Raw genomic sequence first — 25284 nt, forward strand, 5'->3', positions numbered from 1 at the left:
CATTGGATTTGGTAATGATTTCTGGACATGACACCAAAGGTACTAGCAGTAATAATAAATAGAAAGATTGAACTTTATGAACAGATTAAGAACATTTATGCATCAAAGTACATAATCAACAGTGTAAAAGGGCAGCACACAGAATGAGAGACAATATTTGCAAGTCACATATCTGGCATGGGATTAATATCCAGAATATATAGAGAACTCCTAAAACTCAACAGCAACAAAAACCCAATTCAAAAGTTGGCAAAGGACTTGACAGACATTTTTCCAAAGACAGTATACAAATGGCCAGTGAGCACATGAAGCAATATTCAGCATCGCTAATCAGGAAAATTCAAACCAGAACAACAATGAGATATTACTTTATACCCATTAGAATGGCTACCATAAACAAAATAACAAGTATTGATGAGGATGTGGAGAAATTGGAACCCTTGGACATTGCTGGTGGGAATGTAAAATGGTGCACTGCTGTAAAAATTAGTATGGCAGTACCTCAAAAAATTAAACTAGAATTATATGAAAAAATTAAATTAGGATTATATGATCCAGCATTTCCATTTCTGCATATATACCCCAAAGAACTGAAAACAGGGCACAAAACGATCTGTATACACTCATACTTTTAGCAGTATTATTTACAATAGCCAAAAGGTGGAAGTAAACCACCTGTTCACCAATGGATGAATGGAGAAACAAAACGTGGCATACAATGGAATATTATTCAGCCTTAAAAAGGAAGGAAATTCTGATACGTTATGATAGTGATGAACCTCGAGGACATTATGCTAAGTGAAATAAGCCAAACCCAAAGGGCGAATATCGTGTGATCTCACTGATAAGCGGTACCTAGCAGTAAAATTCACAGATATGGTAGAATTGTGGTTACTAAAGGCAGTGGAGAGGGTAGGGGGGAGGAAGGAATGGAGAGCTATTATTTAATAGGTATAAAGTTTCAGTTTTTCAAGATAAAAAGAGTTCGGGGAAGAGATGATGGTCATAACTGCACAACAAAATGAATGTTCATAGTATCACTCAATTATACACCTAGAATGAGTTCAGGTGGTGAATTTATGTGTATTTTACCACAATTTGAAAATTTTGAAAAAAAAAAGTAGGCAAAGGATTTGGATATACATTTGTACAAAAAAGATATACCAATGACCGATAAGAACACAAGATGATGCTCAACATCACTAGTTATGAGGGAAATGCAAATCAAACCATAAGATACTATTTCACATCCATTAGGATGGCTATTATCTAAACAAAACAAAACAAAACAGAAAATGCCAAGTGTTGGCAAAGATGTAGAGAAATTGGGACTCTTGTGCATTGCTAGTGGGGATATAAAATTTGCAACCACTGTAAAAAATTAGTTTGGTAGTACCTTTAAAAACAAAACCTAAAATTATTGTAGAATCCAGCAATTCCTGGATTCTTCTGGGTATATACCCCAAATAATTTAAATTAGGGACTTCAACACATATTGGCACATCAATTTTTACAGCAGCATTATTCCCAGTAGCCAAAAGGGGGAAACAATCCAAATGTCAATTGGTGGATGAGTGAATAAGCAAAATGTGGAATGTACACACAATTGAATATTGTAAACCCATAAAAAGGAATGAAAGTCTGATGCGTGCTAAAAAAAAAATAGATGAACCTTAAGAACATGCCACATGAAATAAGCCAGATATAAAAGAATAAATACACAATTCCACTTACCTGATGTACCTAGAATAAGCAAGTTTATAGAAACAAAAAGTAGAATAGAAGTTGCTAGGGGTTGGGGTGGGGACCGTGGAGAGTTTCTGTTTAGGATGATGAAAAACTTCTAGCAATAAATAGGAGTGATGGTCACACACATAGGGAGGATACTTAAAGCCACTGCATTGTACGCTTAAAAATGGTTAAAATGGGGGCGCCTGGGTGGCTCAGTCGGTTAAGCGTCCGACTTCAGCTCAGGTCACGATCTCGTGGTCCGTGAGTTCGAGACCCGCGTCGGGCTCTGGGCTGATGGCTCGGAGCCTGGAGCCTGTTTCCGATTCTGTGTCTCCCTCTCTCTCTCTGCCCCTCCCCCGTTCATGCTCTGTCTCTCTCTGTCCCCAAAATAAATAAACGTTAAAAAAAATTTTTTTTAAATGGTTAAAATGGTAATTTTTTCCATAGTGATAAAATTATATATCTTACCACAATAGAAAATATGAATGGGGAAAGTGTTTCCTTCTCTTCTATTTTCTGGTACAGATTGTGTAAAATTGGTGGTAATTCTTCCCTAAACATTTGGTAGAATACTCAAGTGAAATTATGTGGGCCTGGAGATTTCTTTTTTGGGAGTTTTAAAATTATGACTTCAGGTTCCTTAACTGTGATGGGGCTATTCAAATGATCTATTTCATGTTGAGTAGGCTGTGATAGTTTGGTTTTTCTTTTTGAGGAAGTAATCCATTTTGTCTAAGTGGTCAGGTTCATTTGTATTTATTATCCTTTATTATCCTTCTGATGTCTGCAGAGCCTGTAGGCCTATCCCATTTCACTCCTGATATTGGTCATTTTTATTTTCTTCTTAAAAAAAAAATCAGCCATCATAGAGGTTTGTCAATTTTATTGATCATTTCAGCTCTTTTCTCCACTATTTTTCTGTTTTCACTTCATCAATTTCCAATCATTATTTCTTTCCTTCTGTTTTCTTTGGGTTTTTTTTTTTTTTACTCTTCCCGCCCCCCCCCCTTTAGATTCTTAAAGTGGGAAGTCAGATTATTGATTTGAGACTTACTGTCTTCAAATGTTTGTATTCAGAGTGCTATAAGCTTCCCTCTTAATACTGCTGTAGCTCCGTCCCACAAATTTCAATATGTTGTATTTTCATTTTTATTCAGTTCAATGTGTTTTTTTTTAAATTTCCCCTGAAACTTCCTCTTTCACTCAATGGATAATTTAGAAAAATGTAGTTTAGTTTATAAGTGTTTGAATCTTCTCCTGTTATCTTTCTGCTAATTGACTTCTAGTTTGATTCCACTGTGGACAGAGAATACATTCTGTATGATTTAAATTCTTTTAAATGTTTGAGCTTGTTTTATGGCCCAGAATATGATTGATCTTGGTATATGTTCCATCAGCACTTGAAAAAAGTGTGTATTCTTGTGTTGTTGATTCGAGTGCTCTATCAATATCAATTTGATCCTGTTGACTGATGGCGTTGTTAAGTTATCCTGTATTCTTGCTGATTTTCTATTGAGTTTTTGTATCAATTCTTAAGAGAAGGGTACTGTAGTCTTCTACTGTTGTCAGACTTGTCTATTTCTCCTTTCAGTTCTGTCAATTTTTGCTTCACAAATTTTGTAGCTCTGTTTGGTCCGTACACACTTAGGACTGCTATGTATGTATGACTTATTGGTGGATTGATTTTTTTACCATTATACATTGTCCCTTCCTGCCTGTGATAATTTTCTTGCTCTGAAGTCTACTGTATCTGGTATTAATATAGTTACTCTACTGATTTCCTTCATTCCTGTTTATATGAATACATGATGTATCTTTTTTTTCCAGTCTTTAAACCAACCTGTATATTTGCAGCATGTTTCTTATAGACACATATAGTCGTTATGTTTTCAATACACTCTGCCAATCTGTCTCTCTCTCCTTTTTTTTTTTTTTAAAGAGAGAGAGAGTGCACAAGCAGGGAAGAGGGGCACAGGGGGAGGGGGAGAGAGAGAGAGAGAGAGAGAGAGAGAATCCTAAGCAGGCTCCATGCTCAGCACGGAGTCCGACACCAGGCTTGATCCCATGACCCTGGGATCATGACCTGAGCCGAAATCAAGAGTCGGATGCTTAATCAACTGAGCCACCCAGGCACCCCCCAACCTTTCTCTTAATTGGTATACTTATGCCATTTACATTTAGCATAATTATTGACATGTTAGGGCTTAAGTCCGCCATTTTATTTCTTGTTTTCTGTTCTGTTTTTCATTTCTCTTTTCTTTTTCCTGCATTTTTTAGAATTTCGTTTTGATTTACCTATAGTGTTTTTTAAGGTATGTCTTTGTACAGCTTCTGTAGTGGTGGCTCTAGGTATTACATTATATACACATAACCTATCACAGACTATAGGTGTTATCATTTCACTAGTTCAAGTACAGAAACCTCACCTCCTTTACGTCCGTAACCTTTCCCTGTTTATATTGGCTTAAATACTTCCTCTAATACATTTGGAACCACATAAGACTGTATAATTTTTGCATCAATCATCCAACAATTTAGAAAGCTCAAGAAGAGAAATTAAACCTATTACATCTACTCATGATTTTGCATATCATGTCCTTCCTTCTTTCATCATTTCCTTTCTGTTTAGAAAACTTCCTTTGCCATTTTTTTTTTTTTTATATGCAAGGTCTCCCAGACAAATTCTCTTAGTTTTTTGGTGGTTGTTGTTTGTTTATTTTTCCATCTGAGTATGTCTTGATTTCTTCTTCATTCCTGAGGGGTATTTTCACTGGGTGTGAGTTTCTGAGTTGCCAATTATTTTCTTTCTGCACTGGAGAAATATATGTCGCTTCCATCTGGCCTCTATGGTTTCTGATGACAAATTTGCTATCATTATAATTGTTTTCCCCCTATAGTGAAGATCATTTTTCTCTGGCTGCTTCATAGAAGTTTTCTTTTTAGCTTTCAGCAGCTTCATTATGATGCATCTTTTGTTGTTGTTGTTGTTTTGATAGGGAGAGAGAGTATGAGCAGGGGAGAGGGGCAGAGGGAGAGAAAGAGAGAATCCCAAGCAGGCTCTGTACTCAGTGCAGAGCCCAGCACGGGACTTGATCCCATGACACTTGGGATCATGACCTGAGCCGAAATCAAGAGTCAGACGCTCAACCAACTAAGCCACCCAGGCAGCCCAAATGTGATGAGTCTTTAAGTTCTTTTTTTGCCTTGACTTTTTTCCCCTCTCCTTCTTGAACTCTGCTGACACAAGTGCTAGTTTTTTTTGTTATAGTCCCTTAATTCCCTAAGGCTCTGTTTGTTCTCTTTTCCAGTCTATTTTATTTCTGATGTTGAGACTGGGAAATTCCTATTGTTCTATTTTCTAGTTCATTAGTTCTTTTTTTCTGTAGGTACCCTGAATTCTGCTTTTGAGCCTATCTACTAAGCTATTTTGTTTCAGTTACTACCTTTTTCAGTTCTAAAATTCCCATTTGGTTCCTCTTTATATCTTCTGTTTCTTTGCTGAACCCTTTTATTAATTCTTTGCTGAGACTTTCCTTTTTCTTTTTTTCAAAAATTGTTAATGTTTATTATTTTTTTTAATGTTTGTTTTTGAGAGAGAGAGAGAGAGCAAACAGGGGAGGGACAGAGAGAGGGAGACACAGAATCCGAAGCAGGCTCCAGGCTCCTTGCTGTCAGCACAGAGCCCAATGTGGAGCTCGACCACACAGTGAGATCATGACCTGAGCCAAAGTCGGACGCTTAAGCAAAAGGTCACCAAGGCGCCCCAAGATTTTCCATTTTTAAAATCTTTTCAAGCATGTTTGTAATTGCTCATTGAAGCATTTTTACAGTGGCTGCTCTAAAATCTTTGTCAGATAATTCTAACATCTCTATCATCTCAGTATTGTCATCTATTGATTGTCTTTCATTCATTTGGTTTGAGGTCTTCCCAGATTCTTGGTATGACATGTAATTTTCAATCGAACCCTAGACATTTCTGTATCGTTATGAGGCTCTGGATCTTAGTTAAGCCTCTTTTAACTGGGTTCTTCTATTTTTAACTCCATTCTGACAGGGGAAAGGAAAGGTGCTGCCTCATTACTGCCTTGTTATTGCCACATAGAATCGACCTCCCCTAGTCTGCTCGCTGAGCCTCTGTTGACACCCAAGCAGAAACACATCAGGAGAGGCTCCCCATGTGGTCTCCACTGACACTGCAGGAAGCTCTCATGGAGGCCAATGGGGATGAAAGTCTTTGCTCTTTACCTGATCTTCTCTGACACCACTTCAGCACTTTACTACGGTTTTAGAAAGGTGAGAATCTAGGGGGTGCCCGAGTGGCTTAGTCGGTTAAGCATCTGACTCTTGATCTCAGCTCCGGTCACGATCTCATGGTTCCTGAGTTCAAGCCCCGCATGGCGCTCTGCGCTGACAGTGTGGAGCCTCCTTGGGATTCTGTCTCTCCTTCTCTCTGCTCCTCACCTGCTTGTGCTCGCTCTCTTTCTCAAAATAAATAAACAAACCAGAAAGAAAGAAAGAAAGAAAGAAAGAAAGAAAGAAAGAAAGAAAGAAAGAAAGAAAGATGGGAATCTAGTACCCCACTCAGCCTTTGCTGACATGGGTGGGGTTAGGGGCCATTATTTTCTGTGGTGTTGACTAAAGGAGAGTAATGATTATCTAAACGTTTTCTATCTTGCTGGACTGCCCCTTTACTGATCCTTTGCCTAGACAGAGCAGGCTTTTGTTGTTGTTTTGTTTTGTTTTGTTTTGTTTGTCTGTACCATTGGCATTTCCAGGTTGTTGACTTTCAGTTCCAAGTCTGCAAAAATAAGGCAAAAGAAAACCCAAGGAACTTATCATCATGTCTTTCCTCAGGTCCCAAAGTCCCTTGCTAGTCTGACTTCTTTCTATCTTTCAGAGCCTTCTTAGAGTTGTTTTATTTATAATGTCAGTTGTTTCCAGTTGCACTTAGTGGGAGGAATAGGAGGGAAAAGTATGTCCACTTGATCTTCCCAGAAACAGAAATCCTCTTTAGTTAACTTTAACCAATTCCCTCTATGGGAGTTTGAGCTGTGTTCCTATGTTCCCATCTACTGACTAAAGGCCCACTTCAGGCAACTCACCTGGAGCCATGACACTGCTACTGGGCTAAATTTGAGTATTGTCATTTTCTGGAACCTAAATAAAATATTAGTCCGCATACTCTAGCAACACATTAAAAGAATATCTTTTGTTCAAGAAGGGTCCATTCTAAGAGTACAGGGATGGTTTGATACCACCAAATCCAATGATATGACTGTATTAATAGGTTAAAGGAGAAAATCCATGTGATCACTCCACGAGTGCAAAAATATGCAATTGAGAGACTTCAACATTCTTTCTCTAAAAATTTCCTAGTAAAATAGAAATTAATAAATACTCTCTTTAAACAATTAAAAAATAACAGTCAAATGTATAATTGCACCAAAAAAGGATAAAATGCCTAGGAATAAATTTAACCAAGGAGGTAAAAGACCTATACCTATAAGACATTAGTTAAAGGAATTGAAGATGTCAACAACAAATGGAAAGATATACCATGCTCATGAATTGGACGAGTTTATACTGTTAACACTTGGGTTCATACAACCCAAAACAATCTACAGATTCAATGCAGCCCCTGTCAAAATACCAATAGCAATTGGTAGAACTAGAACAAATAATCCTAAAATTTGTATGGAACTACAAAAGACCTCAAATAGTCAAAGCCAATCTTGAGAAAGAAGAAAAAAGCTAGAGGTGTCACAATCCCAGATTTTAAGATATATTACAAACTATATTCATCAAAACAGTATGGTACTGACACAAAAATAGATGCATAGATCAATGGAACAGACAGAGATCCCAAAAACAGACCCACATTTATATAGTCAACTAATCTGTGACAAAGGTGAAAAGAATATACAATGGGGAATGACAGTCTTTGCAGTAAATGGTGTTGGGAAAACTGGACAGCTACATGCAAAAGAATTAAACCGGACCACTCTCTTATACCATATAAGAAAATAAAGTAAAAATGGATTAAAGACCTAAATGCAAGTCTTGAAATCATAAAACTCCTAAAATAAAACATAGGTAATCTCTTACAGTAATCTCTTGGACATTGGCCTTAGCAAAATATTTATGGATATGTCTCCTCAGGCAAGGGAAACAAAAGTAAAAATAAAACTACTGGGACTACACTACAATGAAAAGCTTTTGCACAGCAAAGGAAATCATCAACAAAATAAAAAGTCAACCTACTGAATGGGAAAAGATATTTGTACATGATATATCCATAAGGGGTTAATATCCAAAATATATAAAGAATTTATACACTCAATACAAAAAAAAAATCAGATTAGAAAATGGGCAGAGGATGTGAATACACATTTTCCCAAAGAAGACATGCAGATGGTCAACAGGCATGTGAAAGATGCTCAACATCACTAATCATCAGGGAGATGCAAATCAAAACCACAATGAGATGTCACCTCACACCTGTCAGAATGGCTACTATCAAAAACACAAGAAACAACATGTGTTGGAGAGGTTGTGGCAAAAAGGGAACCCTTGTGCATTGTTGGTGGGAATATAAATTGGTGTGGCCACTATGGAAAACAGTATGAAGGTTCCTTAAAAAATTAAAAATAGAACTACCATTTGATCGCGTAATCACACTACTGGGTATTTACCCGAAGAATATAAAAACGCTAATTCGAAGGGATATATGCATGCCTATGTTTATGGCAGCTTTATTTGCAATAGCCAAATTACGGAAGCAGCCCAAGTGTCTATCCATAGCTGAATAAAGAAGTGATATATATGTGTGTGTGTGTGTGTGTGTGTGTGTGTGTGTGTGTGTGTGTGTGTGTAAACTGGACAGCTACATGCAATAATACATATATTACTATATATATATGTATAATGGAATATTAGCCACAAAAAAGAATGAAATCTTGCCATTCACAACAACATGGACAGATCTAGAGAGTATTATGCTAAGTGAAATAAGTCACACAGAGAAAGACAAATACCTTATGCTTTCACTGATATGGGGAATCTAAAAAGCAAAATAAACAAGCAAAAAACAGACTCTTAACTATAGAGAAGAAACTGGTGGTTGCCAGAAGGGAGGCTTGTGGCAGAAAGGGTGAAATAGATTAAGAGGTATAAACAAACAAACAAATGTCTCCAAGTCAGCATCACACTTTATATAGTGAAACATGAGAATCTTTTCCATTAAAATTCGGTTGTCCATAATCGCCTCTATCATTTAACCTGGGAATACTAGCCAATGAAGTAGACATAAACAGGATACAAGTAGCAATTTCTAACAAAACTATATTCTTATTTCCATGTCCTTCTACCACATTGTTTTTCCTTGAAGTTGACACTAACAATAGGATTACTTAGTCCATTTCAAGCCTCAACAGTTTTTCTGGCTTTCTTTCCTTTCCCCATGATTCAGCGTTCAACTGACAGGAGTTACCATCAGAATCATGTCTTACATACTTTGTATCCTTAATACTGTGATAACAGTAGGTCCTCAGTGAATATTTTCAGATTAAGAATCCAGGGGTGTCTGGGTGGTTCAATCGGTTAAGCTTCCAACTTTGGCTCAAGTCATGATCTCACGGTTCGTGGGTTTGAGCCCCACATCAGGCTGTATGCAAACAGCTCAGAGCCTGGAGCTGGCTTCAGATTCTGTGTCTCCTTCTCTCTGTGCCCCTCCCCCACTTGTGTGTACATGTGCTCTCTCTCTCTCTCTCTCTCTCTCAAAAATAAATAAATGTTGAAAAAAAATTTTAATATTAAAAATTAAGTTAATATGTATATGTAACTAAATATACCCTTGCAAGGTAAAACAGTAATTTTGTCTTCCTAAAGTTTGTTCAGAACCTAATACTTTGTGACTATATAGAACAAGTACTTGACTTCTCAGTTTTCATGATGAGATCAAAATAGCATATCCTAGAATGCTCAATATTTCTTAACTGGAATTTGGTTAAATCATAATTGTTTTTAATACCTAAGACCTTCAGTTGAAAATCCTCTACATGCTCTAAAATATTGACAAAATTTGATGAGGCATACGCAATCAAAACGCAGCTAGAAGAACCTGAGAATTCACATCAGTACTCAACTCTGAATTCACTTTAGGGTTGTCACTCTCACTTTTAACTGGCGACACAGCTATTTACGTGGAAAGAGAATATACACTTGCCCTGTCACTCACTCCTATGGTTTCTAAATTTCGCTGAAAATCGTATACCATAGGTGAACCAAGAGATTCATTTTCTACATTGGAGTACTTCAATTAATTTGTCCTTCTCCACAGGAGATCGGCAGCGTAGCCCCACGCACCCCATGTCCCATTTACTTGTGACAATGGATCATTAGGTAAGTTCGACAACTGATCTGAGATCCCTTGACCAAAATCAAATATGAAAAAGAAAGAGAGACAAAATATCAAGTTTAATGTTTACCTCTGTTCCTGACTTTTTACCCCTGATGACATCCATCTGTCTCTTAAATAGTTCTAATACAGCCTTGTAGACCAGTTCATACTGTTCCTGCAGAGCATCACAAACCGGAACAAGGGAAAACAAACAAAAAACTTGGTGAAATACAGAACCAGAGTTTGGGAGTATGCACATCAGTCAAATCTTAGTGTAGCAGATCTGAAGATCATCAACAGTAGTTTAATTTTAGTGCCCTTATGTTTGTGTGGCCCATTTCGGATTGCAAAGCGCTTTTAGGCTGCTAAATGCAGCTAAATATTTGATCGTCTACCTCTAAATATACAAGGAAGGGCCTTCCAGCATGTTTTATGTTCTACTCCACCTTCTCACTTATCTTTCTCTCCACCATCATCCCTGCAATTCTATTTTCCTTGCTTACATTTTAAAAGTTGTGTTGGATCCTGGATGCATTTTTTTTTTGTCAGTTACCTTCATCTTTTCCAGAAAAAGTTAGATAGAATTGTGGTTGATGGGTAGATAGATGGCTTCAATATGTATTCTCAAACTTGACCCTCACAATTGATCTGTAAAGTAGGTAGCCTGTTATTCCTGTTCACACTGTGCAAGGTCATTCAAAAGTAAGGTCCAGACTTGAATTAGAACTTGAATCTTCTGACTCTTAGTTTAGTGCACTTGGATCAAGCTGCTGAAACGTTCTAGCAGAGATACTGAAGCGACGTAGAGCACTGAAGGGTTTGGAAATTTGTGCTTGTAAAAGGATTTCACCATAGAAAATGAGACCACCACAATTACAAGATTTGTGGGGAGTTTTCTGCCGCCATACTTGATCAAGCACTTGATTTTGTATCTACTTTTCATCTGAAAGAGCCTAAACAGGGTTTCCCCTGACACTTTACACAACTCCATACAAATAAAGCACAACCTTTGCCAATTACAATTTTAGCAGGAGAACAATAGAGTCTATCACCCAACACATCCATTGGTACACTCTTCTATTTTTTTTAGAAGAGAGAAAAATCAGACAGGAAGCACCCAGCTGGTTACAGTGGTTATTTCCTGGTTAGCGTGGTGTCAGAAAAAGCAGCTACAACTGGTAAGGTATTTGTTCAGCTAGTTGCTGATAGTGCCAGCATGGGAAGGCTAACTTAAAATCGTTTCGGCTGTCTTCCAACTCTTACAAGTAGGCCTGAAATTAACTTTCTCTGAAATGGGGTATGGTTGTATTTCTTGATGCAGTTTCACAGTGTGATATTAGACAACTAGGATGCAACCTCCTGGAATCTTTATACATTTACAGGGATCAGCCTTCTTTGAAGTCTGGTAGCACTAAACCAGCCAATGCTTACATTTCACAGAAACTTTTTCCCTTACAAGCTGAATATGGAAACACCTACAGTCAACACATGAAAAAAAAAGTTTTTTTCCACTAGCTATTAGTGGAAAACCTGTGTGGGCCAAACAGAAGGCTTATATTATAATAGCTCTTCATTTTTTCCCTCCCATTCACAAATGCTAGATGAAAATATCTAAACTGTCGCTGTCAATTATTTTACCTCCAAATCTACGTGCAAGTTCACTTTGTAAGTGCTTTAAACACTTGAAGATCTTGCTACTTAAGCAGCAAAAATTAGTTGTAACAAATTGTGTGAAAGTGTCTGTTGCTTAATAAATATCAGTAAACACTTGGTGAATAAGGAATGAGGAATGCCAAACTCCATCTTAAAGATGGAGACCATTTATTTAGAAATGTGGGTAAAACGATTGGCGTGGAAATCTGGGTGAAATTAACATCGTAGAGAGTGAGAGATCTGTGCTGGGAATGTTTCATCGAGGAGGCGGAGCTTAAGTGGGAGAGGAGAGGACAAAACCGAGGAAGAGCATCTGAATGGAATGAAGGGGCATGAGTAATTTGGGGTGGATTAAAATATCGTGATACATATATACATATGTACATACATACATATATATACATATAATGTATTGTGATGCATATAATATTGTGATCGTATACATGTGATCCGTATATATGTGATCCATATATATAATACATGTATCTTGTGATACATATATATAATCATATGTATAGTATGATTGTAATTATGTTTTTTAAGTTTGTACACAATAAGGATCAGGAGAGACTATAGAACAATAATAATCGTGGCTACCTCTAGGTGATAGGATTATGGTTGATTTTATTTTTATTTTTAATTAAATCAAAAAATGAGTATATAAAATGCATTCCCCAGATTCTGTTACCACTTCCTGAAGTAGAAATTACAAGTCTCTGATTTTCTCTGGTTTCAGAAATGAATCACTACTACAAACCAGCAAGTTAACCTGACCCAGGTATTATATCTTGAGTACGTCAAAGAGCTTGTTGAATTTTTTCAACATCCCTTGTAAGAAACATAAAGTTACTGAGTTTCTTCATATTTTTTGCACAGACAGTAGAATACAAGGAATGAGAGGAATGTGACCCAAGCCAGGGATGTAGGAAAAATATTGATATATTCAGAGTTTGAGGAAATGCAAATGGACTCATGCACTTAGTAGTAAATTGGTGTTATAGCTAAAAATCAGCTATTTGGGGATGCCTTACTATGAAACCGAGAGAGGTAGGAAGACCCAGACACATGTTACCATCCATTCACAATAGTTGCATACCTGAGTTTGAACAAATGAAGGCCTTTGTGTTCGCATTTCCTGGATCAAACTAAAAATACTGAAGTTCTCAGGAATGATCTATCAAATAAAGAGAAACAATATCTTATTCCTTTGTTCCTAGCTTTGCTAATAAATTATTTCTCACGGTCTTGTTACCCCCATGGCATCTGTTGTCCTAACACAAGATCATATCAGAAAAAGAATGCGTCTTTAAAATGAATGAGATTTCTCTTCACTTGTGTCATGATTTAGAGCCTGGTGTTTTCCCCAGAAAAGACTGAAGAAACTCTTGAGAATGATTTCACATGGGGTGACCAGATGTCTGAAGTTAAACATATAATGAAGGTGGAGCCTGGGTAGGTGAGCAAATATGAGAATTTTATGAAATAAAAGAAGTTGGCAGATAGGTTTAAAGCCCATATTTCACACTTCTCACTTCCTATTATTAGACTTTAAGAAAATGATTTCTAGGGGCACCTAGGTGGCTCAGTCCATTAGGCACTGACTTCAGCTCAGGTCATGATCTCACAGTTTGTGAGTTCGAGCCCCGCGTCGGGCTCTGTGCTGACAGGGCCTGGAGCCTGCTTAGGAATCTGTGTCTCCCTCTCTCTGCCCTTCCTCCACGTGTTCTCTCTCTCTCTTTCAAAAATAAACAAAACATTTAAAAAAAATTTTTTTAATGATTTATAGATTGGAACACAAGGCTTGATTGGGGTAGATTGAGTCCATCCATTACAGCCATTTGGATAAAGGAAGGGTACCTGTGTAATTTGGGGCTGTGATTCTCAAACACTTCAGAAGCATCAGAAGCACCTGGAGAGCTTGCTGGGCCCCCACCTCCAGTTTCTGCTTCCGTTCACCCAAGGTAGGGCCCAAGATTTTACATTTCTAACAAGTTCTCAGGTGATGCTGATGCTGCTTCTCTGGGAACCACACTTCGAGGACCACCAACTTAGGGACTGATTTAATCATCTGACAAAGTGAGTCTACAAGTGAATATTCTAGAAAATAGGAGTCATGGAAATAGGTGTTTGGAAGAACCAAACAATTCCTAAGTCTGCATGTAACAGGGTAGGCAAACGGGAAGCGCCTGCGGAGAGAAACTCACCCCGTCTTTTAGCAACATCCAGGTATAATCGATAGCGCAGATAACACCAGTCCTTCCACAACCGGCACTGAAAGGAAAGATCACAGTGGCACATACAGTTGCAGAGACTGCATTGTTTGACAGTAGCTGGGAAATTTCACCAGCAGATTGAGGAAGAAGTAACCGAGAGGCAACAAAACGTTCTAAACCCCCCATTTCCCAGAGCACGTCTCTTGGTTGCCACATGCACACACTGAGCCTCGGGACAGATCCTCGGCCACTTCTCACCCACAAGGGTGTCTGGAGCGGCACTGTTCTCGAGTAACTTGTCAGAAAATACTACTTTAATGCTCAGGTTGACTGTATTATGGTCTGTTTCTGCTACCGACCTTTCTCTTCCTATCACTTTCATGTCTCAGCTTCATTCCTTTCTAATCAACTGGAGAAAATGAGACTAGTATCAAGAGCCTATATGCTACATGCCTGTACCAGCTTACATTCCAACAAAGTCAGTCTTCCTTCAGTTTCAGCAGGAGTCCTGGCCAGGCTACGACATGTGGTTGGTTTTGGGTAGAAAGTTCAAAGAACAGCATCATACCTGCAATGAATGCACACGGGAACATGGTCATCCTCTTGGTAAGAACGCATATCCCAGATGAGCTCAAGAATAGGGTCTATGGATGAAGGCACATCATGGTCTGGCCAATTCCTGTAATGAAACTGGTAGAGAGTTCGAGTTTCCTATAAAAAAAAAAAATAGCCAGAATAAAAGGAGGGTTCAGCGTTAGGACCCCACCTCATTCTAGCACAAGATTACTCTGACCTCCTAAGTAGCATCTCTGTCCTGTTGGCAATTTATGCTGCTTCCTTTCCTATAGGCCTCTGGTGCCCACATGCCTTCTGAGAACAATTAAAAGTGATTTCAGGTCACTGACTATTGGTCTGTCCCTATCTGCCCCACTCACACACAAGAGGAAATAGATATTACAACTGGTGTATTTCAGGTGGGTCACAGACATGCTGGTATATTAAACCCCTTTGCCTTAGAGAGACTGGGCAGCGTGAGCTCTCAATTCCCAGTCTCTACTCACTGCACAGCCTCTATTCATCCTACAGATATTATCATTTCATATGTGTGCCATCGTGTGTAATAGATTGGGGAGCAGAGATTACACCAAAGGTCTCTTTTGCATATACATCAAAGGCCCAACTACTCCCCATTGTCTTATGCCCAGCCTGAGACACATACGTATGTTTTTATTTATTTATTTATTTATTTATTTATTTAGATGTTTATTTTATTTTTGAGAGAGACAGACAGAACATGAGCAGGAGAGGGGCAGAAAGAGAGGGAGACACAGAATCCAAAGCAGGCTCCAGGCTCCGAGCTGTCAGCACAGAACCCGATGTGGGCCTTGAACCCATGAACCATGAGATCATGACCCTGGCCGAAGTCGGATGCGCAACCGACTAAGCCACCCAGGCACCCCTCATATGTTTTTTTTAATTTATTTATTATTTTTTTTAGTGATTATTTATTTTTGAGAGATAGAGAGAGACAGAGCATGAGCAGGGGAAGGGCAGAGAGAGAGGGAGACACAGAATCCAAAGCAGGCTCCAGACTCTGAGCTGTCAGCACAGAGACCCATTTGGGGCTTGAATACACCAACTGTGAGATCATGACCTGAGGCAAAGTCAGATGCTTAACCCACTGAGCCACCCCAAGCGCCCCACATACATGTTTTTACCTCTGTCTCTGTAGGCTCTTGAGTTTACCACTCCTGTTCTATACTTACACTATTGAACTTGGCTTTTAGAGTCCTGATTATGTAATCAGATTTTCTATTTTCAGCTTCCTAAGAAGTAAATTAAAATAGTAGTTACTTCAAAGACTAATATTCAAAAACTAGTCTCTATAAAGTAGATCCTGGAGCATTTGCTCAGCCGCAATGGAAGCAGCCATCATACTTACACAGGATATGGAGAAAGGGCCAACTTGCAGTTGTGGCTCTCCTGGCTCAGTCCAGTAGCGCTCACACTTTTTCTGTTACGCAAAACAGAATGTAATGATTTCCCTCCATATATTCTAGTCTCTCGTAGGTAACAAAACCCACTCTCAATGAGAGAGACACAGGTTCTGTGTCCTTCACCTTACGTTAGCAATGTCCTACCCCCTTGGGCTTTGCCCCCAACATCATGGTGGTCTGGAATCTCCAAGGACGGGGAAAACACTAAAGGATATATAAATTACAGACTTCCTAGAAGTCTGAAAAAGTAGAAATAGGGATCTGGCATTTTCAGCACAGTAGTCCCCCCCTCGTTCACAGCTTTGCTTTCCATGGTTACAGTTACCAGTTTCAGCCTTTCGGGTACCTAACGTCTGGGATGTATTGTTGGCAATACTAAGTATTGTAGTAGCCTAACCCTACATCACAAACACCTACGTCATTTCCTTTGTGTCAGCATCTGATCATCTCACATCATCATCAGAAGAAGGGTGAGTACAGTACAATAAGATATTTTGAGAAAGAAAGAGACCACATTCACACAACTTATAGTATATTGCTTCAATTGTCCTATTTTATTATTGTTGTTAATCTCCTAACATGCCTAGTTGACAAGTTAAACTTCACCATAGGTATGTACGTATAGGAAAAAATATGGTGCGTGTACAGTTCGTTACTGTTGTTGGTGTCAGGCATTCACTGGGGGTCTTGGAGCATATCCCACGCGAATAAGGAGGGGACTGCTCTATTTCGAAAGGATTAACAGAAATCACCTCTACTAAAACAAAGCGGCACGAGCAAAGTGAAACCCCAAATTCCTTGGTTTTAACTGAACTGTGAATGTCAACAGTAGGTAAGATAGGTGCTCTCCAATGGAAACAAGATGTAAGCTACACACTCAATTTTAAGTTTTCTAATAGCCACGTTCAAAAGTCAAAAATGAAATTGATTTTAATAATATATCTTAGCCCGATCAAAACACATGTAATCCGGATAAAACAGATATTAGATATTTGACATTTCTTATCTCAGTCTTCAGACCCTGGTGTGCATTTTATATTTACAGTACATCTCAATTAATCCACTAAATTTTCATCGGAACATTTAATTTCCATTTAGAGTTCATAAAATTTATAGGTGAAAAAGATTCACATACCTAAGTTGTTCAAATCATGCTTAAAGTTCTCCAATCACTGAATTGGAAAACTGAGTTTTTAAATTTAAACTCATTAAAATAATAAAATAAAGTTAAATTAAATTAAATAGTTCCTTGGGTACGTTAGCTATGTTTCAACTGCTTGATAGCCACATGCAGCTAGTGGATGTCATGTTGTTGGACAGCACAGGGTTAGAAGTGCTGACTGCCATTTAAGATGCTTGATTAATAAAAATGGGAAGATGAATTGTTACTTTAAAAGCATACCTTCTTTTTACTTAAAAATATAGAGCCTGGGCAAATGGACAAAAGGAGTTCTTAGAGGTAAATAAAAAATACTTGAGAGTCATTAGGCATTCCCAAACTGAAAGCTAGCAAGATGAGAATAATTTTTTTTAATGTTTATTTATTTTTGAGAGAGAGAGACAGAGCGCAAGTGGGGGAGGGGCGGAGAGAGAGGGAGACACAGAATCTGAAGCAGGCTCCAGGCTCTGAGCTGTCAGCACAGAGCCTGACTCAGGGCTCAAACTCACGGACCATGAGATCATGACCTGAGCCGAAGTCGGACACTTAACTGACTGAGCCACGCAGGCATCCCAGAATAATTTTTACGTAGGCACACTTAAGGCAAGTTCTGCAACCAAGTTTCCCCCTTCTCTTTCCTTTAACTCACCTTCCCCATCTCAAACTCCATGCACGCCATAACAATGATCTGAGGGGATGAAATAGAAACCTGAGCGTTGATACAGTTAGAAAAAGCAGTTAACACACGGGTCCCAGAGTCATTGTTCTTTCTGTTTTGTTTTTTTTTTTTTTCTTGTTATTGAACAAAAAAGAAAACAGAAATCTTGATAAATTTTAAAATATTGCTCCTACCCTTCTTTCTGTCTTTACTTCCCTTTTCTCTATTCAAATTGGTAAATTCTTGTTAACAAATGAGCCTGTCAAGATGAGAACTTTCATTTCCTTGAGTAAAGGTGACTTTGTGATTTTGACAAAAATGTGCCTGAACACTGAAATTCTAGCGACTGACCCAAAAAGGCACTGATTTTAATACAAAGGACACCTCAGTCACATACCCTGATACCCTCCTCCCTCCATCTCTAAAAACTAGAGAATATAGTAACAAAAGCATTTCTGCCCTTACCAGGACACTGTATTCCCAAATCATCCTCCAGAAGTCCAGGAGAGTTGTAGACAAAGGTCCCTGGGTGGCTATATAAGCTTTGGGTCCATAAACTCCCTAAAGGGGAACAGAAATTACATGGGATGACTACAGATAATATCCTTTTCTTCTTGTTTAGAATCCCCTCCACCTCTTTCTTAGGTACCTAAAGAAATATGGTCTAGTATCCCGACCCCTTTTAAGGTACCTAGAAAACTATAGAATATGGGGTGTACCTTAATGAAGTTGGCATTGATGTAGTTGGAATCTTCATCCGAGGTTATCAGAGACAGCTCTACTAAGCTATGATCATCTATAATACAAATGATGGACATATTAGAACTAAAAGGACTTAGTCAGAGGACTTACCGTAAGTCAGAAACTAGCACTGTGAATAGTGGCTGTGCAAAAGTGTTTGATGAGTGAGTGAGTGAGCGAGTGAGTAAATATTCTTTTGTGGTTGTATATAGTACAAACTCATTTGTCAAATCACTGTACCAGGATTGGGAACAGCAGGCAATGGGTAAAAATTTGACTGAATTTGGGAGAAGGTACAAATTTATAGGGAGAAACAAAAACTTACAGGGCAAGATATCCTTGTATCTGTTTTTCTTGATATTCTTGGGTCTCTCAGCCACAGTTGTAGGATAGGTTTTGTCTGCCTTGTACTTAGTGGATTGTCTTTTCAGCCACTGTAATAAAATTCCAAAAATTAAATCTTCCTAGAGAAAAAAGGTAAGAAGCTCTCTCTGTAGAGACCTTTCCTTCTCTTTTGCCCAAACAGTCCGCTTTTGCCCTTGTAGCATCTTCTAGAACTACCTCCAATTCAGGACAGAGCCCCTGAGTATAAGGTCAGCAGACTTCAGTTTGGAGAAGTGAAAAGATCACACTTAACTGCAGCTGAGCCACAAATAGCTAAAACCTAGAGGTGAAACTAGTGAATATTTTAAAAGCCAATGTCATTTTGAAAACAAACTATATGCTCCACACAAATGTCAAACATTAAAAGTTTACCTTCTCTACGGCTACTATAGGGCTATTTTAAGTAGAAATGGAGCTTAAGCCAAATAAAATCTCTCTCTATATAGCAAAATTTCAAAAGTTTCAGTCCCAGAAGCAGTCTTTTTTTTTTTATATATATATATGACCCAAACTGCAAGCTGACCCCTCAAACAACAATCTTACACAACTGTGAGATCATGAGCTGAGCTGAAATCAAGAATCGGACGCTTAACTGACTGAGCCACCCAGGCACCCTGAGTGGAAATCTTTTATAGTCTCCCATGTGCCTGTGGCATGTCCTTAGTTAAATTCACAGTCATGAGATCAAGCCCTGCAGAGCCCCCCACACCCAGCGGGGAGCCTGCTTAAGATTCTCTCCCTCTCCTTCTGCCCCTCCACCCCACATGTGCAAGTTCTCAAAAAAAAAAAAAAAAAAAAATTTTTTTTTTTAATTTCCACTCAAGTTACACCAACTCTTTCAGCTCTCTCTGCTCTTATCCACTAAAGAATGCTCGCTTTCGGGGCGCCTGGGTGGCGCAGTCAGTTGAGCATCCGACTTCAGCTCAGGTCACGATCTTGCGGTCCATGAGTTTGAGCCCCGTGTCAGGCTCTGGGCTGATGGCTGGTGGCTCAGAGCCTGGAGCCTGCTTCTGATTCTGTGTCTCCTTCTCTCTCTGCCCCTCCCCCCTTCATGCTCTGTCTCTCTCTGTCTCAAAAATAAATAAACGTTAAAAAAAAAATTTTTTTTAAAAGAATGCTCACTTTCAGGCTGCCACTGATTCCAGAGCTGCTGAAAAGATGTCAAGTCCCAGAACTGCTCCTTTTCGAAATCTCCAGAACCGAGCTTGTGCATCGACAGTGCCTGTTACACTGTTTCTACTTGTTTTGTTTTGCCTGCTTGTGGAATGTTTTCTAGGGAGAATGCTATAAGCAAAAAGCCCTTTTCTTGGTAAGATGCGCCTCTGTTAATTTGGTGAAATGTCACAGATAAAGATTGTGTGTGTGAGACATTGTGTATTTGCGTGCACACATGCGCACGTGCGTTCATCAGCCTGTGCTAGTTTCGCTCCTTCGACTGCAGCCTTCAACAATGGAACAGGATGACTTTTTCTTCCCACTCATTCCTCCTCCGGCAGTCATCCTCCTGGATGACTTAAGGAGACCATGCTCTTTTAGCAAAACATCACATAGGAAATGCCTATGGAATGGCTAATTTGGTAAGTGTGAAAGTTGGGTTTTGTCGTTGTTGTTTTTTGTTTGTTTTTTGTTTTGTTTTGTTTTTAGATATCTTACCTTGAGCTCAGACCACTGTGAAGGCCTTTTTTAATTCCCCTACTCTCCCTACCAGACCCAGGGGCTCGAAACCCCCAACAGAGAACAAAACAGAGCGGAAGTAGGACGGAAGAACTGATCCACCTCACCAGAAAAGGAGGAGCCTTGAGAGTAGACAGCAAAAGGGTATAAAAGAGAACGTATGGCCATGGGGGTGGGTGGAAGTTGAGGGAGAAAGGGTTGGTCAAAGGCAGAACGCATTTCTCTGCCAACCGCAACGCTGGGATATGCATTCACAGTAATAAAAGAAATCGGGGGAAAGTTGCTGAGAGAACAAGAAACAGGGCCAGCATCCCTCCTGGGCCCTGATTGGTTGAAACACATGACCAACCAGATTCTGTGTAAGCTTGATAAGCTTATAGTAAGTGCATTTGGTTTATGGTCTATACTATCCTTTTCCTTTCAAGACAGGAAAACTGAGGTCCTGGCCGTAAAAGTAGAAATCAGGACGGAGCCATTTTCAGGTACTTCTCATTGACTAGTAAGTTAATTACTAATAAATGGATTAGGGTCACTTCCAAAAGAGAACAGAAAGAAAAAGAAAAAGAAAGCACAAGACCAGAATATCTTTGCCTTGGAGGACTTCCTCATGATATAGAAGACATAGCATAAGTTACATTTCAGAGCCGGATAAATCAAATCTGCGCCCCCACCCCCCGCTGTGCTAGATGAGAGAGGGGGAATCAGGTTGGGCTGTCTCTCAAGGTAGTTCCCCAATGCCTACAACTACAAGTCAGTATGATCTATTCCAAGCCTCCAATCCGCTCCAGTTCGCCAGCCAAACATGTGGGGATTTGGCTGCTGTCCAATAGTCAGGTAAGTGAGCAGGTAGATAAGCAATAGCCAAAGTGGGGTGAGTAAACCAAGGAGATCAACTTTAGATACTTAAAATGTGAGGCTATGACAAAAAGTGTGATTTAAAAAAAATCCTGGGAATAACTGAAAATGTGGAGTGAGAGGCTGGGTATAGAGTTGAGAGAAATTAGAAGTGATGCGATATATTTATTCTGGTGGTAGTGATGTGGGAAACAAAGACAGAAGGAAATGGTGAATAAAATTAAATTTCCTTATTACCAGCAGCCCATGGACAAATACTTGAGGCGGGCACAGTGGAACATTTCTCTAGAAGCCTCCTACCGTCTTAATGTGCATGCTTTGCTAGAGGGAGAAACAATCTTAACCTGACAATAGCAAGGCCTCCGGGATCCTAGCAGATGAAAATACCTTTGGAAACTTCCCCTTGCCTTTACCTCCCCCAACTCCCAAGTATATAATCAGTCACTCCTCACAATCCCAGGGTAGCTCTTTCTGTCCACGGGCCCTGTCCCCATGCTTTAATAAAATCACTTTTTTGCACCAAAGACATCTCAAGAGTTCTTTCGTGGCCGTCAGCTCTGAACCCCCACCACCACTCCAAAACCACATCAGTAGTAGCAAAAAAAAAAAAAATTCAACTTAATGTGCACAAAAGTGAAAAAATGCTGATAAGTGTGTTCAAGGGATAGGCTGTTTCACATAAATGAATCATTTTGATGAGGGAGCAGGGGGCGGGCTGAGGACAAAGTGCAAGCTAGTGCACCCCCCCCCCCCCCAGGTGGAACGTGTGTGATATTCCTCAGGCACTCCTGGCTGCCCAAGGACAAAGGAAAGGAAAGACAAATGGCCAACTGATATAGGTCCCAGTCCTACAGGACATGGGTCTCCACCAGTTTACAAATATCTTAGTAAATTACAAGAAAAAAGCAATCTTGTCAATAGCTTAATCTCCAGAAGACTGTAGACTGTTTCCCGGAGCCCCAACATCACCCTCCCCTCCATAGTGATGTGGGGAACGAAGGCAAGAAGGAAACGGCAAGTAAAATTCAATGTCCTTATAACCTGCAGCCCATTGGCAAATACTTGAGGCAAATACAGAGCAGAACTTTTCTGCAGGAACCCCCTACCGTCCTAATGTTAATGCCTTAGTGGAGGGAAAACAACCTTAGCGTGACAATAGCAAGGCCTCAGGTATCTTAGGAAAGTCCTTCTTTAGCTTATGAAAGTCCTTCTGGAGGCTTCCCTTGTGACTTCACCTCCCCCAGCTCCATAGTGTAAAACCAGTCATTCCTCACAGCCCCAGCACAGCTCTTTCTGCCCACGGATCCTGTCCCCATGCTTTAATAAAATCACCTTTTTGCCCCAAAGACATCTCAAGAATTCTTTCTTGACTTCGGCTCCAGACCCCAAGAATCCCCCATCACCCCAAAACCTCATCAATTTCAATTCAACACATGTTTGTGCACTGGCTCCTACAGGAGGAACTATGTTCATGAGTGTATTTATTTATATACAAGTAAATATAGAAGTAGGATATATTCAGTTCTAATGTATCCATGCCTTCTCTGGTCTATGATCAGTCTCCAGAAGTTGTTACTGTATCAGTCTGACTTCTAGTGTATTCCAAACCAACATTGTCGTGGCCTTTAGAACTGGGTATGTTCTTTCTGTTAGGACTCATTGAATCCTTCATATTTAATAAATACGTCTTTGTATTTGATGAATATAGTATTTACCTTTTCTGCAAATATACCTTATCCCTAAGAGACATAAAATTCATCCCCCCCCCTTTTTTTCATGTTTCAAATGGAATCAAGCACTAAAGCAAAATTTTAAATACAGATTTCTTAAATAAAAAAGTAATGGCATATTCATTGAAGAAATTTTAGAATACAGAAAAGTTAAAAAAAATTCTAAAAATCACCTAATATCCCGCTCTACCCAGACTTAATCATTCTTAAGATTTTATATTACATTCCAATGTTTTATCTACCTGTGTGATAAAGACGGGATCACACTGTATATGGGGGTTTTCAACTTGCTCTTTTTACTCATGAATTTGTGTTAAACGTTTTAAATGATGGCAGAGTATTCCATACTATGGAGTGTAATATAAATTACTTAACCTGTTCCTTTATATTATTGCACCTTTAAGTTGCTTCCGATCTTCCTAAACCATCGTTCTAAACAATATTTTTATAGGTAGCCAAAACCTATAAAAATATCTTTCCTTATTTCCTTCAGATGAATTCTCAGGAGTGGTCAAAGAATTTTCCCACTTAAAATTTTTTTTAATGTTTAATTATTTTTGAGAGACAGAGAGAGAGAGTGCGAGTGGGAGGGGGGCAGAGCGAGAAGGAGACACAGAATCCGAAGCAGGCTCCAGGCTCCAAGCTGTCAGCACAGAGCCTGACGTGGGGCTTGAACCCACGAACTGCAAGATCATGACCTGAGCTGAAGCCGGATGCTTAGCCGACTGAGCCACCCAGGTGCACCCAGAATTTGCCCACTTTAAAGGCTTTTGATCCATATTATCAAATATATACGAGATATGATATACAAATTTTGCCTCCAGAAAGGTTACAACACCAATGCATATTTCTGAACTCTGACCAACATTAGGACTATAATGTTTTAAGTATAGATCCATCTGATAGGTTAAATGTTATTGGTTGTATTTTTTTTAATGTTCATTTATTTATTTTTGAGAGAGAGAAAGAGGGGTGAGGAGAGACAGAGAGGGAGACAGAATCCCAAGCAGGCTCCACGCTATCGGCACAGAGCCCAATGTGGGGCTCAAACTCACCAACTGTGAGATCATGACCTGAACCAAAATCAACAGTCAGACATCAACTGACTGAGCCACCCAGATGCCCCTTTACACATGCTTTCTAAATGAAGATGCTTCAACTACCTCCAATGTAGTAAAGGAAAGGTACATCAAAGGAGTTTTAAACAAAGACACGCAGCAAATTGACCAGCATGTGATATATATAACCAAGCCTTGACCCATATTTAATATAATGGCTGGAGTGTACATATCATAAAACCACAATCAGTTGCAGTAACTGGCCAAAGGAAATGCCTATTAACTGTAATCTATCTGATAAAGAATGGGCTAATGGAAGTGGATGGTCCTCATTAAGCCTAAAAGACCAGTAAGATGCCCAACACTGTCACTGTTGTCCCTAGAATTGTCCAGGAAAGAGTGGTGGCCACTCCTGAGGGTTCAGACAAGGAGGTGGCTACCTATAAAAATATTGTCTGAATCATCACAGCTGAGGCCACCAAAATCATTCTGCTCAGCAGGCAACTTTCTGATTATGGTTGGCTTCTCACATAAGTTTTTCTCCAAACTATAGGATATGCTGTCAGTCAATGCAAACTTCTATTCTCACAGTGATTTGTCTCCTTGAAAAATTAATACATTGGCAATCTTGTTTCTGGTGGATTTCTTATGTATGCCTAATCCTGATGATCAACTCTGGGCATAGTAACAAAATTGAATTTTCAGACTTGCAAAACTAAAGCCAAGACACTGGATGGTGGTGATCCAAGGCAGTTCTTAAATGAGTACGTGACCTCGCTCAATGCACTCTGTGATCCCAACAGTTTGGTAATTGCATTTATTCGACCTTGATGGAATTCATAAAAAGTACTAGAAAAAAAAAATCAAGACCTGGCTACATCCAACAAAATGGATGGATTTTATAAATATAATGTAGAGTGAAAGAAAAAAAGGCCTTTAAAAAAGCCAAATACATATAACATGATTTCATTACATAGAGTTCCAAAACAGGTAAAATTAATCCCTACTGTTCAATATATATATATACACGTAT

The 25284-nt window shown here is 39.1% G+C and overlaps 1 protein-coding gene and 1 long non-coding RNA gene across 3 annotated transcripts in view; one reads left to right on the top strand and one right to left on the bottom strand.

Annotated features, from left to right (window-relative positions):
* Positions 1–22075, top strand: part of LOC113599183 (uncharacterized) — a 52527-nt gene extending 30452 nt beyond the window's left edge. The window contains exons 2-4 of the long non-coding RNA XR_008295145.1: positions 10070–10131; positions 20643–20752; positions 21704–22075. This is a non-coding gene — a long non-coding RNA (uncharacterized LOC113599183). The remainder of the gene's footprint in view (positions 1–10069; positions 10132–20642; positions 20753–21703) is intronic.
* PTPN22 (protein tyrosine phosphatase non-receptor type 22) overlaps positions 1–25284 on the bottom strand; it is a 59730-nt gene that overhangs the window by 28079 nt on the left and 6367 nt on the right. Inside the window, exons 2-11 of one of the 2 annotated variants that reach the window (XM_027058310.2) lie at positions 18876–18984; positions 18529–18605; positions 18275–18370; positions 17801–17839; positions 15938–16009; positions 15762–15821; positions 14564–14706; positions 13987–14053; positions 12879–12956; positions 10218–10304 (exon numbers count right to left, since the gene is read on the bottom strand). In XM_027058310.2, the coding sequence (XP_026914111.2) occupies positions 10218–10304; positions 12879–12956; positions 13987–14053; positions 14564–14706; positions 15762–15821; positions 15938–16009; positions 17801–17839; positions 18275–18370; positions 18529–18605; positions 18876–18984 (828 nt within the window). The remainder of the gene's footprint in view (positions 1–10217; positions 10305–12878; positions 12957–13986; positions 14054–14563; positions 14707–15761; positions 15822–15937; positions 16010–17800; positions 17840–18274; positions 18371–18528; positions 18606–18875; positions 18985–25284) is intronic. The other variant, XM_053214628.1, reaches the window with a different exon arrangement.

The sequence above is a fragment of the Acinonyx jubatus genome, chromosome C1 (assembly GCF_027475565.1).
Source record: "Acinonyx jubatus isolate Ajub_Pintada_27869175 chromosome C1, VMU_Ajub_asm_v1.0, whole genome shotgun sequence".
In the NCBI taxonomy this organism is placed as follows: Eukaryota; Metazoa; Chordata; class Mammalia; order Carnivora; family Felidae; genus Acinonyx; species Acinonyx jubatus.